This window comes from Polypterus senegalus, chromosome 5 (genome assembly GCF_016835505.1).
Source record: "Polypterus senegalus isolate Bchr_013 chromosome 5, ASM1683550v1, whole genome shotgun sequence".
Classification (NCBI taxonomy): domain Eukaryota; kingdom Metazoa; phylum Chordata; class Cladistia; order Polypteriformes; family Polypteridae; genus Polypterus; species Polypterus senegalus.
The window spans coordinates 78,968,097-78,981,542 of record NC_053158.1 but is presented as its reverse complement, the minus strand read 5'-3'; the positions used below and the strand labels follow the sequence as shown (position 1 = coordinate 78,981,542).

Here is a 13,446-nt window from a genome sequence, read left to right as displayed (position 1 = left end):
TGGAGGAACCGGCTCGTGTGCGGTCATGTGACTGTTTTCACGGACGCTATCCTAAAAAAGTTGGTTGGGGCTAGCACTTCACTTTTTGACAGACTTTGGAAGTGAGATCTCGTGGGAAAGACACAGTTAAAGGCACGGTGTTGGCTCCAGCAGACCCCCGTGACCCTGTGTTCGGATTCAACGGGTTGGAAAATGGATGGATGGATGGGTGAACTGGCAAAGCAGAACGAGTGAAAGAAGACCCAGCGGACATATTCAGCATCATAATTAATAGCTTTTTTATACAGAAAAAAATACGTTTTTGACTTAATTACACTACTGTTGTAAGTTGAAAAATCTTCCTCGTTTACGGATTTAATAATGTTAGGAAAACATATAGAAAATAGGAAAATTTAGCAATCTGTTAATGGGTTTAAATGGTTTCAAGGTTTGACACAAATTCCTTTATTACTTAGGGTGTTTTCAGGCTTATTAAATATTTAATCCATTCACATACAGTATATACAAACCGTTTTCCATTTTTTTTTTACATATTTAAAATACTTTGTACAGTAGTTACACCTTTCACTGTTCTCAAACCTGCTCAATCCAATGTATGGTCTCAGTGTGAAGAGCCAAAGGAGGCCATTACAGTGTGCATTCAGCCACATATTGTCACTGGGCCAATATATTTACAATCACCAGTTAAATTAACCAGCACATATTTGGACATGTGTAAAGAAAACTCTCATTGACATAGGAAGATCATGAAAATCGTACAAGAATGGTTCAAACTCAGGATGTTGGGGACATGAAGCAGTTGCACTAATCATTATGCTGCCCAGCATATTTGAGTAAATAGGCTAATTTAACATCTAGATGCATTAGATCGGGGGTGCCCACACTTTTTCGGCTTTCAAGCTACTTTTAAAATGACCCAGTCGAAATGATCTACCTAAATTAAAAATTATATATATGCAGTGCATCTGGAAAGTATTCACAGCGCATCACTTTTTCCACATTTTGTTATGTTACAGCCTTAATCCAAAATGCATAAAATTTTTTCCTCAGAATTCTACACACAATACCGCTTAAGAACAATGTGAAAAAAGTTTGAGGTTTTTGCAAATTTATTAAAAATAAAAAAATTGAGAAAGCACATGTACATAAGTATTCACAGCCTTTGCCATGAAGCTCAAAATTGAGCACAGGTGCATCCTGTTTCCCCTGATCATCCTTGAGATGTTTCTGCAGCTTATTTGGAGTCCACCCGTGGTAAATTCAGTTGATTGGACATGATTTTGAAAGGCACACACCTGTCTATATAAGGTCACACAGTTGACAGTTCATGTCAGAGCACAAACCAAGCATGAAGTCAAAGGAATTGTCTGTAGACCTCCGAGACAGGATTGTCTCGAGGCACAAATCTGGGGAAGGTTACAGAAAAATTTCTGCTCCTTTGAAGGTCCCAATGAGCACAGTGGCCTCCATCATCCGTAAATGGAAGAAGTTCAAAACCATCAGGACTCTTCCTAGAGCTGGCCGGCCATCTAAACTGAGCAATCAGGGGAGAAGGGCCTTAGTCAGGGTGGTGACCAAGAACCCGATGGTAACTCTGTCAGAGCTCCACAGGTCCTCTGTGGAGAGAGGAGAACCTTCCAGAAGGGCAACCATCTCTGCAGCAATCCACCAATCAGGCCTGTATGGTAGAGTGGCCAGGCGGAAGCCACTCCTTAGTAAAAGGCACAGGGCAGCCCGCCTGGAGTTTGCCAAAAGGCACCTGAAGAACTCTCAGACCATGAGAAACAAAATTCTCTGGTCTGATGAGACAAAGATTGAACTCTTTGGTGTGAATGTCAGGTGTCACGTTTGGCGGAAACCAGGCATCGGTCATCACCAGGCCAATACCATCCCTACAGTGAAGCATGGTGGGGGAAGCATCATGCTGTAGGGATAGTTTTCAGCGGCAGGAACTGGGAGACTAGTCAGGATAAAGGGAAAGATGACTACAGCAATGTACAGAGACATCCTGGATGAAAACCTGCTCCAGAGCACTCTTGACCTCAGACTGGGGTGACGGTTCGTCTTTCAGCAGGACAACAACCCTAAGCACACAGCCAAGATATCAACAGAGTGGCTTCAGGACAACTCTGTGAATGTCCTTGAGTGGCCCAGCCAGAGCCCAGACTTGAATCTGATTAAACATCTCTGGAGAGATCTTAAAATGGCTGTGCACAGACGCTTCCCATCCAACCTGATGGAGCGAAACTGGCCTGGGATAGGTGTGCCAAGTTTGTGGCATCATATTCAAAAAGACTTGAGGCTGTAATTGCTGCCAAAGGTGCATTGACAAAGTACTGAGCAAAGGCTGTGAATACTTGTGTACATGTGATTTCTCAGTTTTTTTATTTTTAATAAATTTGCAAAAATCTCAAGTAAACTTTTTTCACGTTGTCATTATGGGGTGTTGTGTGTAGAATTCTGAGAAAAAAATGAATTTAATCCATTTTGGAATAAGGCTGTAACATAAAATGTAGAAAAAGTGATGCGCTGTGAATACTTTCTGGATGCACTAATATATATATATATATATATATATATATATATATATTTTGCATTCGAAGTCTGAATCACAATCTGATTGTATGGGTGGTTACCAGGTAACGCGTGTGGTTGGTCTGCAAGGCGGCAGACATCCGCCACTTTTTAAAAATCCCTTCTTTAGTTGATTTAAATTGGAAGGCTAACTAGATCACAGCCGGAGTTTTGAGGTAGCTCGCGCGTTTGATCGTGCGTGCGGGATGACCAGTGTGTTAGAAGAAAAGAGATCTCAGACTGGCCGCCCTGTATGTCAATCAAGAGGCAAATGTCATAAGGCGGATATATGATAGACTAACGTTTAAAAACATTTTTTTTAATGCAACGCGATCTACCTACACTACCATTGCGATCGCGATCGACGCATTGGGCACCTCTGCATTAGATAATGCAATGCTTACCTTATCTTTATTGTTGATATAAAGGATGCATTAATGATAAATCTTGTCAGACGTTTTTTTTTTTCCCCACATTAAATAGTCAGCTACAAGATCCTATTGAAACGTAAAGCAGCAGTTTTAGGAAAAAATATTTGAATAACAAATAAAATTAAAATACAACCACTCTTTGCCTCATACTTGTTGGAAGAACCTTTTTGCTCACATTTCAGTACCAATTTTCTTTGGTAGAGCCCTGTTAGCATACTTGGATTTCATATGTTTTTCCCACCCTAATCTTCAAAAGGAGTTCAAGATCACTCAAAAAAGTTATTCACTGTTTAGAATAAATAAGAATGAAAGAGGGATGTACAGAAGATGTTTTTCTTTCTGAAACAGTAAAGCATATATTAATGGAATTCACTGCTTATAAAGAGCAAATATTGCATCTTTGTGAAAAATTGAAAGCTACATAGGACAGGAGGTTACTTCAATGAAAAGTATACTAGGACAGTGTTGGCATTTTAGTTTCTCAAAATGCATATTTGAATTTTTAAGAAGTGTTTTTAATATTTATTATTTTTTTTTTTTGGCTTCCCGAATTTCTGCTTCACACTCCAGCTTGGCTGGTGGCGATGATGTACCATTTACGGTGGTCTGCCAACCACCATAAAAGCCCAGAAGAAGACTCTTTCAACGAGTACACAATTAACTACTACCGAGCCCAGATCTAAGGTTTGAATGGGCTTTTCCTGAGCATTGATCCTCCTTTGTTCAGCTATGCCTTGGTTGAGTAGGCAGTGTTTTTTTGTTTTTGATTTGCATTGGTCCAAATTCAGTTTTCATTTAAGATTCTGACAGAAGGAAACAGATTTTATGAAAAAAAATCTTGATATATAAAGCTGTTCACTGTGCCCTACCCTTCTGATTGCTTTGAGTAAAGCACAACCTCCTACAATCAAAACAATAGCTTGTGGCGCAGGTTCAGACAGCCCACAGGCTGCTTGTTGATGTATCTTAATATAACGCACTTCATGAGGAGCTCTTAACAAAAATGCTGCTACAGTTTGCTGGGGTAAGCATTGAAAGGTGCCAACAGATGTCATCCAAAGAATCCAAGCTTTTACCATAAGAACAGAGTAGTCTCCAATGGGATAATGTTATTGTTAACTGGTTGCTTGCCGTTGTCTTCCATGCTCATTTTTAAGAATATCAATTTGGGCAGGGTGATTTTACCAACAATGGATTTTAGTGGTAGCAGCACCCAGAAAGTGAAACTTCAAGTGTTACTGTGGCTCCGTATGTAAAATGCTATTTTACAAATGTAAATATATGCACGTTAAAAGCAGATCTACAGCAATGGATTATTCCTGTACCACACAGCTCAGCTCAGATTGCCATTCTGCATCATGAATTTGAATTTTGATTTCAGGACCTTGAGGGCTGCGAGACAAATATTTAAATTTTTTCAAGCTCCTTTTGCTATTAATGTGGACAACGTACCGACAGTTTTGCAGCTGACATAGTTGAACTCCTTGGCAACATAGCAAATTCAAAATAAACTTACCAAAGTTTCTTTTCATGATTTTTACAGGCTGGCCATTGCTTAGGATTCTTTAACTGTCGTTTGTCAAAACATTCACATGGACAAGACGTGATCTAAATGACTTAGACAAACGTTTGTTTAGTAGCTGGGAATTTTTCACATGCTGCATTCTGTCGAGTTTATTGAAAATAGTGTGATAAACAATGGACAGCAAGCCAAGCATTTATAGACAAAACACTGTTAATGCTATAGGTCAGAGGAGAATGAAAGTGCTTGTTCATGTTAACAGAAAGACTACACTTACATAAATAAGAGCTGTTTACAACAGTGGTGAGTGATGGAGCATCTCCAAGCACACAATGTGTTTAACATTGAAACGAATGGTATGCAGATGAAGACAGCCATGCTAGTTTCCTTGATGAGCTGACAGTGAGCACCTGATCAAACTGAATGGCTGAAACCTGGAAAAATGTCACCTGGTCTACCAAATCTTAATTTTTACTGCAACATGCAAAATGAAAAGCCAGAATTTGCTGTGAACAGCACCAAGAGACTATTACCTTAGCATACATTAGGTCTTCTAATAAGCAGCAGCAGCGGATCCTTTGAATACATCTTTGTATCTAATCATTGTTCACAACAATGTACATCCTTTTATGACCACAGTCTACCCTTTTTCAAACAGACACTTCCAGCAGAATAAAGTACTGTATAATGTCTTAAAAGTATCTCAAACTACTTCCATGAACATGACAGTGATTTAATGTTACTCTTCTTATGATCTACACAGTATTCAAATGTCATTGCAATACAACACACCACCTTTGGGGTGAGGTGCAATGGGAGTTTTGCTGCATGAATACAAGGCTAAATATTCTTGCAGAAGCTGCTGAAAATTGCAGAATCAACATGGACCAAAACACCTTGAAGACGTTGGATATTATGAAGGCAAAATGTAAGTGGCAATGGAGTGCACTGAAATGTATTCAGTCTTCATATGAAAGTGAAAAATAATTTTGTAATGTATTTTACAGATCTGGAGCATCATCTAATTAATGACAATATTTCTTATAGTATCTATACCCATTCTTTAGCTACAAGCACTCATCTGACTGTTAGACTATGAGAACATGATTACTTACAAATGTGTTATTGCTGTTCAAGACCAAAGGGTTTAGTTTGCCTGGATACTATACAATTTATGCGTACATGGATTAAGTGTTCAGTTTTCCTTAGACATCTGGAAAAGATTGAAAGCAATGACATTTAACAGTAAAGCAATTTTCTTGAGTCACTGAACTTCTCTACAGATGAAGAATAATCTAAAATATCCATTCATTTCTTAAAATCATTTAATAAATTTTATTTCAAGGCACCTTTGTAAGCACCCAAGGACACTGTACAAATAAAAATCATAAAACCAACAATAAAGTAAACATGCATGTGAACATACAGTATATGTGTATCTATGAAACTGAAAATAAACAAAATAAAAATACAGCCTAAGGTCATATAGTGTAAGACAATCTAAATAAGTGAGTCTTAAGATAGGGTATGAAAATGGGTAGAGTGTTCCAGAGACAAGGAGCCATCCATCCATTATCCAACCTGCTGTATCCTAACTACAGTACAAGTAAATGCCCTGGAACCCATGGTGATCAGGCATGTGGGGGAGCGAGAGAGACCAGACCAGATGTGGAAGACCTAAGAATGTGGTTGGCAGTATATACATGTACTGTATATATCAGAGTTCTGAACAAGCTAGAATTCATGGAGAAGCTTATGTGGGAGGCCAAAGAGAAGAAAATTACAATACATAAATGTGGGAAGTGACCAATGCATAAGTAAGGATAGCAGTGCTATTTAGTGTAAGGGAGCATCACAGGTGTGCAGTGCTATAGAGATGGAAAAAAAGATGACCATATAATATTATCGATTCAAAAATGGAACTCAAAAGATAGAGTACTATCAAAGATAACTCCAAACTCTTAACCTGAGAGGAGAAAGAAACTGAGGTACCATCAATGTGAAGTGAGAAACTATTAGATTTTGATAAAGTAGACTTGGTGTCAAAGAGGAGAACCTCTGTCTTATGGCTTTTAAGTTGGAGAAAAAAACTATATTATTTCAAGTAGATGCTCATTGATGCAGGAAGGAAAAAGAACAGAGTTGGGCTTTGTCCACATAAAACTGCAGAGCAGTGAAAATGGATTCCAAATTTCTTACAAATGCCACTAAAAATGAATAGATATATTATAAACTGTATGGGAACTAGCACCAATCCCTGGAGACCACCACCAGGGACTGGGAGGGACCATGATCAAGAGTTTTTTTAGCTGAACAAACTGAGCACGATCCAAATGGTTTAAAGTAAATAAAATGAGGTCAGTATCAGTAAGCCAATGGTAGCTAACCAATTCAGCAAAATACAGTACTATGCATTACAGTAAAGGCTGTGCCTACTGTAGATCTATGTAAACAAGTACTGTTAAACTCTCTCCATCAGCAGCCATTAACAGGTCATTAGTGACCTTTACCATGGGTGTTTCTATACTATATTTTCGATAGAAACCAGATTGAAATGTCCCAACAAATTGTTAATTTAGAATATTTCCAAAGGGACTTGTCTCACCAGCCTCAAGCATAAGGCAGAAGGCAACCCTAGCAGAAATGCTATTCGATACAAACACATTTGATGTTGCAGGGACAATTTAAGCCTGAACACCTTAATTAAACTAACATTCATTTTGTGTCATGCAGGCAGAAAGAAAGAAGCAAAAATCTATTCAAACATACAGAGAACATACTAATTCCATTCAAACAGTAACCTGACTGGGAGGTGAACCCTGGTAACTGTCTAGTGATGCAGAGTCCACAAGAATACTCCTATTGTCAAATAGGTAAGAAATATAAATATTGTTTCATGCTGAATGTCTATTATTCTAGGCATTTTTTGAGGGGAATCATTGTGTCAAAAATCATGGCTCAACAGTCTTCAGTATTTCAGAATAATAACTTGATAAAAATACCCAGGTCATCTTTAGAGTGAGTATTTTCAAGTAGGAAAAGGAAAAAAAAAAAAGACAGTTTGCCTAAACTGAGATATAAGCAGGGTGGATTTTCCTACCATTTCATTTTAGATGCACAGTACAAATAGTTTGTTATTAGTATTTCTTCCTTCCCTTGAATAAATATCACCTGTCCCAAGTAATTTTATTTAGCATATGTAACAACAGAAGATTGGGTTTTATTTGACAAAACGGTGGGGTCTGAAATAAATTATAGTGTTTAAACTCCTGGCACTTTAGAAAGAACTTACATTTTTCAGTGTAAGATTAATCCACTTGCTTTATGCATTTTAGTTTAGACTTCATGATCAACTTCTTTAGTTTTTGTCCTTTCTGAAATACAGTAAAGTTTTAACTGAATAGTACTGTTGGCCAAAATCAAACACATTTTTTATAATGTGAGAATAACATAAACCTGTTTGAAAAAGGTATCAAGAAATGTAAAATAAAGTTATTATTATCCTTCATATGAATCCTAAAATTTGACTAGTGTTTAACTTATTACATTTGGAAATGGTCAATTTTTTCCAAAAAGAAGAAACCAATTCAAAATATGCACTGAAAAGTTATTCAACAACTCTGTGTTTTTGTCTTGACAAGAAATCTAAGTTACACCAGGTTTCACAATAGTAAGAACTTAATTGTATTTCATCATTAAAACATTAACATTAAAAAAAAGCATGTTGTAGTCTAGAAAATGTCCAAAATTTTAAAGTTAGGCCATCTGATACTTGTGACCTCCTTACATTTCAGTTTCCCAATAAGGAAGATTGAGCAAACACCACAGACAGCGTGTCTAGTCCTTAGATACTGGCACTGTGAAGGTATTCCTAGCGCATCAAGCAAACTGCACTCTCTCTCCCAGTCACTGCTCTTCCATGTTGTAAAAATACAGTAACACATTTCCAAAAGCAAGGCATGAAAGCAACATGTAGGATTAAATCTACATACTTTTTAGCATTTGTTCATTTTTCTGCTAGTTACAGTGTTTGTTCTCTAAACTGCAGAGATAAAATGAAGAATTACAGTACATTACTATTAGGACCTTCTCTTAATCATGGCGATGTATTTAAAGGATACTTCACTTTTTTCTGAACTTTGCTGTATTATAGCGAATTACCATTGAGAATGTGCTACACAGTACAATCATTGGAACACGTTTTATAACATACATATTGTATACCAGCAGCAATGGCTGCAAGACAGAAATTGTGCAGAACCCAGTCATATTTACAGTCACACTGACAATTGACCTAATATGCAGTTTTTGGGGATGGTAGAGGAAAATTCACACAAACACAGGGCCAATGCCTCAGCACAGGATTTCAAACCAAGAGGCTAGATCTGTAGCAGTAGCTCTACCTACTCATTCATACAGGGTGGTCCAGATCTAATTATGCAGATCCAGATCGTCTGGATGACTTTGATTTATGCGGGGACGATTCCAGTTCAGCGCGAAGACGATTCTTCATGTCGTCAGTTCACATACTTCGATGGTCCAGGATTTTTCGGGTGATTTTCTATGTAATAAACTTAAGTTATAGCGTAATGAAAATTGCATAATTAGATCTGGACAACCCTATAGTGGCATCCTATATATTTGATTAACATAGTATATTACACCATAGAGAAAACTTTTCAAATATATAAAACAACAATGGCATTCTATAGTAACACATCCAGCTCTTCTTGCGAATTCTAATACAGAATATGGTTGTAAAGAAGGGCCAGCATGATTACTTTTAAGTAAAATATTTTGTTCACAAGTATGTGCCACCTTATGGATTTTAAAAAATGGACTATCCCCCCATTTGTTAAACAGCATCCATTCTTTTAGGTGTACTATTGTGTAGCTGTACAAGAAAGTCAGCTGATAGTTTACTTCAACCTCCCAGCTCTTCTGCAGAGACTTTGGCAGTCTCTCTTGCTTCGGTCTCTCCGGGCAAAGCCAGACAGACTTAGTTTTGAGATTAGGGCCTTGTAGAGCCCATAACATCTGCTGCTAAACTTATTTTTTAGTAAAACATTCTTCATAACCCAGACTGTGTTTTTCAGATCACTGTCCTACTGCAGAATGAAGTTTGGACAGATCAGACACCTCTTTGATGGCATTACATTATGGAGCTGAATATGTTTATACTTCTCAGAACTGAAGATCAACTCTATTCGGACCACCAACTCTATTTGGAGAACTCCAACCTCAAACCTAAAGAGAAATTCTGATGTGCTGTACTGCATATGTGGACAAACAGCATCAACTTTGAACCAAACTTTTCAAATTCTTATTGATCAGTCCAGAGACATTGCTGCCATTATTTCAAAACCAGTTCTTGTGTGTCATGTCTTAGAGTTTTGTTTCCACTTCAGAGAAGTGACCTTCTGGCAGCAAACTTCTGACAAGACTTCACTGGGCTGTTCAGAGGTTGAGCTTCAGTGGTTTCTGCAAGTTCAGTGCTGGAGTTTTTCTGTTTTCAAAGGATGACTGTTTGATGCATCTCTTGTCTGCTATATTCAGTCTCCATGGCAGACCACAAAAAAAAGTACAAGATTTTTTTTTTTTTAATGCATGCTTTAAGCTGTGTTGTTTCACTGCTGGCAATATAAATAGTGTTTTCTTATATTAACAAGTGAAAAATAACTTTCATGTTATGTAAAGCTGAGGAATCATTTTACAGTACTGGATGGCTGCTGGTTGCAATTTCTTTGTGACATTTCAATATGCATATCGCACTTCCGGCACATTTTAAGCAAGGTCCCACAGTCAAACAATTATTAAATATTAATTTTACTTGTAGCATCTGAATAGCTTAATAGGCGTTTATGAACATTCCAAACTTAGCTTTACACAGACAGGAACAGATTTAAAGCTCTCTTTAGCTAGGCAGAAATCTGTTTAACAGAGTCTAACATATTTATTGGTGTCTACAATCCATTTAAATATATTTTGAAATGTATTAGTGCCGTTTTTAAATATCGAATATCTTTAAATCATTAGGAATATATCTTGAAAGGTTTAAGTCTTCAAATAATTTTGTGATCTTTAGGAATATCCTAATATTCAAAGGCATCATTAATCCATTTACAAACAATTCAAAATCATATGATTAACCATAAAACTACACTACTCTAGAGGCAGTTTTCTTATACAGCATCACATAACTTGAACTCACACCACACACTATATAGCTCAGCAATCTGTAGGGTCCCTAAATTAGCTCCTTACATTGTCTGGCTGAAGGAAGTTATGAATATATGAATACATACACATATATAAACATATATACATATACACATATAATATACACATATACACACACACTATATATAAATAAAATCTTTACAGTAACTTCCTTGACCAATCTTAGGTAAGTGGGGTTTGCTCTTGGAGAGTTATAGTATTTAATCCGTTTTACTTCCAGTACTACTTTATTCTGTGATCTCCAAATCATTTCATATTTCTTTAACATAACCTTTAGCTACTGACACATTACAAGCCACCACCTGACAAATGAAATTCTCACCAGTATGAATTCAAAGTTTGCTGCCCTTATGTACATGGTGCACTACTACTATATAAAAAAAGATTAACAACAATGAATTATGAAAATGATCTTCAAAAATCTTAGAAAGACAACAAAAAATATTCATCAGTGACTTTATACAACAAGGAAAATGCAACAAAATAAAAGAATTAGTGTTTTTATTTAATTTCTGTACAAATTTTTTCTTGTTAGTATCCAAAACCAAAAATTTACTATTATGGTTGTCCCCATTTAAGGTTTAAAGGAAATTCAGTACCTAAACCATATTTTCTAGTATTTATATTTTTTTCAGAAATTAAAAAAATTAAAGTCTCTCTGAAATTTGTACAAAGCCCTTTTAAAATTCACCACCCTGTGCCCATGGAGGAGCATATAAATACACATAAAAACCAATGGCACTCTTCAAAATAATCTGCTTAGTGTAAGGTTTCATCATTATGTGTAAGAAGAAACAATCAGAGGTAATTTTAGTACCCAAAGGCTCATATTCAATAAGCTAATTTTCACAGAGCTCTACAATTATAATTTTCTATACAAATGACTCAGGGTACTGTACATGTTTATACACAGAACTAATGATTTTCACATGTAAAATTTATTAAGCCAAATGCATTAGGTATTACCAATGCTCTCTTAACATGGAACACTGATCTGACTATGACTGCACCAGTTCTCTCTCACTGCAGCGAACATTGCATTTTCCAGTCCAGTCAGTACTTTTCCGCATAACCCAAATTCAGTTTAGTGTATTACAGTAGCTACATCAAAAAGTTTAAACCAAAAAAATGAGTAAAAAGCACACAGACAACCAACATCATTTGTTCTGGTTAATTGATTGATAAAAATTAAAACATGGTATATCAGTGGATTCTGTTACTGCTGAGACAGAAATATGAAAAAATTGGTCATGTATGTTGTAATGAATGAATTTAAGGATTAAACAATGCTGACATTCATATGTAAAGAAACCTTTAGGATTTAGTTGTGTCATTTGTGACATTCAATTTCTTTAAAATTAACTGTGACATTTTGAATATTTTCAAAATTATTTATGAAATACTTAACATTTTGGAATAAGATCTCCAATTAAGAGCTGTATGCATTTCCTTGGAATCCACTAGTTAAACATGGTTTATGTATGGATTATAACAAAAAAATATATATATATAAAAATGAATCTATTCTTCCTTCCTACAAAAACAATCCAAAGAGTTAAGTTTAACACCTCGTATTTCCAGTTTTAATTATCAAATAATAAAAAAACAGTGCATGCAGCTTAGTTGATCAAATGAACCTAAGGATTGTAGAGAAGAAAAAAAAGAAAAAATACAATGTTCAAATTTTTTCATGTCTTTCAAAGTTTAAATTTCATCCAGCACAATAAATACGGAAAATTCAGACATCTGTTATGGCATGTAAAATGTGATCTGCGGATCAGTCCAGTAACAGGAGGATATCCTTTAAAACAAAGCCAAGCCTTGGTCACTTTTAATAAATGATGGCAAGTCAGTTTTATAAAATTAATACAAAACGTATCTCCAATAATCATACTAGTGGATTTCCAGGATTAGCGTTCAGAGCAAAATTACAAAATAAAAGTGGTTTGTGCAACTAAAACTGGAATTCCAGTTTTTTCACATGAAGTGACTTGCAGAATGTGCACTGCAATGTCATTTTGTCTAAGAGACTTATAAGTTATCTCCAGGCTGATACTGTGGTTCTGTAGCTGTGAAATAATCTTCTAAGAAGGACTGAATATACTCAAATGTTGGTCTTTCATCTGGCTCCTTTTTCCAACACAATTTCATCATCTCATGGAGTGATTCTGGGCAGCCTTGAGGACAAGGCATTCTGTAACCTCGTTCCACCTGTTCAAGTACTTCTCTGTTGACCATGCCTAGAACAAGAATATCACAGAATCTTAAGATATAAATTCACAACAACATTGATAACTATGACTACTGAGTGTGTCATAGTTTAAAATACATTCCTTCAAAGTAGACATGGCCTCACTCTCAGAATAGAAGGATGCATTATTTTATATATCTTCCAAATATACACTTTATTTTCCTTCAAACTATTTGTAGTTTGGAAGGGCAGTAACACATGGTAAAAACCCATTGCTGATTAATGGAAGTTTAATCATGTATATGAAGCACATTTAGTCTCAATAACGCATTGCTAATCTGGGCACATTCTGCTGCGGGGGAGAAAAAAAAAAAAAAAGTACACATAAGTAATTGATAGTTAATCTGTAATTAGGAAGGAAACCACCAAGAATATGGGGGAAGTGGAGTGGGAATATGGGAGGAGTCAAGTGGGATTATATGTATGTA

General features: G+C 36.2%; 1 protein-coding gene across 4 annotated transcripts in view; it reads right to left on the bottom strand.

Moving 5' to 3' along the window:
- Positions 1-11,251: 11,251 nt before the first annotated feature.
- yes1 (YES proto-oncogene 1, Src family tyrosine kinase) overlaps positions 11,252-13,446 on the bottom strand; it is a 119,927-nt gene continuing 117,732 nt past the window's right edge. For all 4 annotated transcript variants that reach the window (XM_039754854.1, XM_039754853.1, XM_039754856.1 and 1 more), the window contains one exon: positions 11,252-13,007. In XM_039754854.1, the coding sequence (XP_039610788.1) occupies positions 12,799-13,007 (209 nt within the window). In that variant the 3' untranslated portion in view covers positions 11,252-12,798. The remainder of the gene's footprint in view (positions 13,008-13,446) is intronic.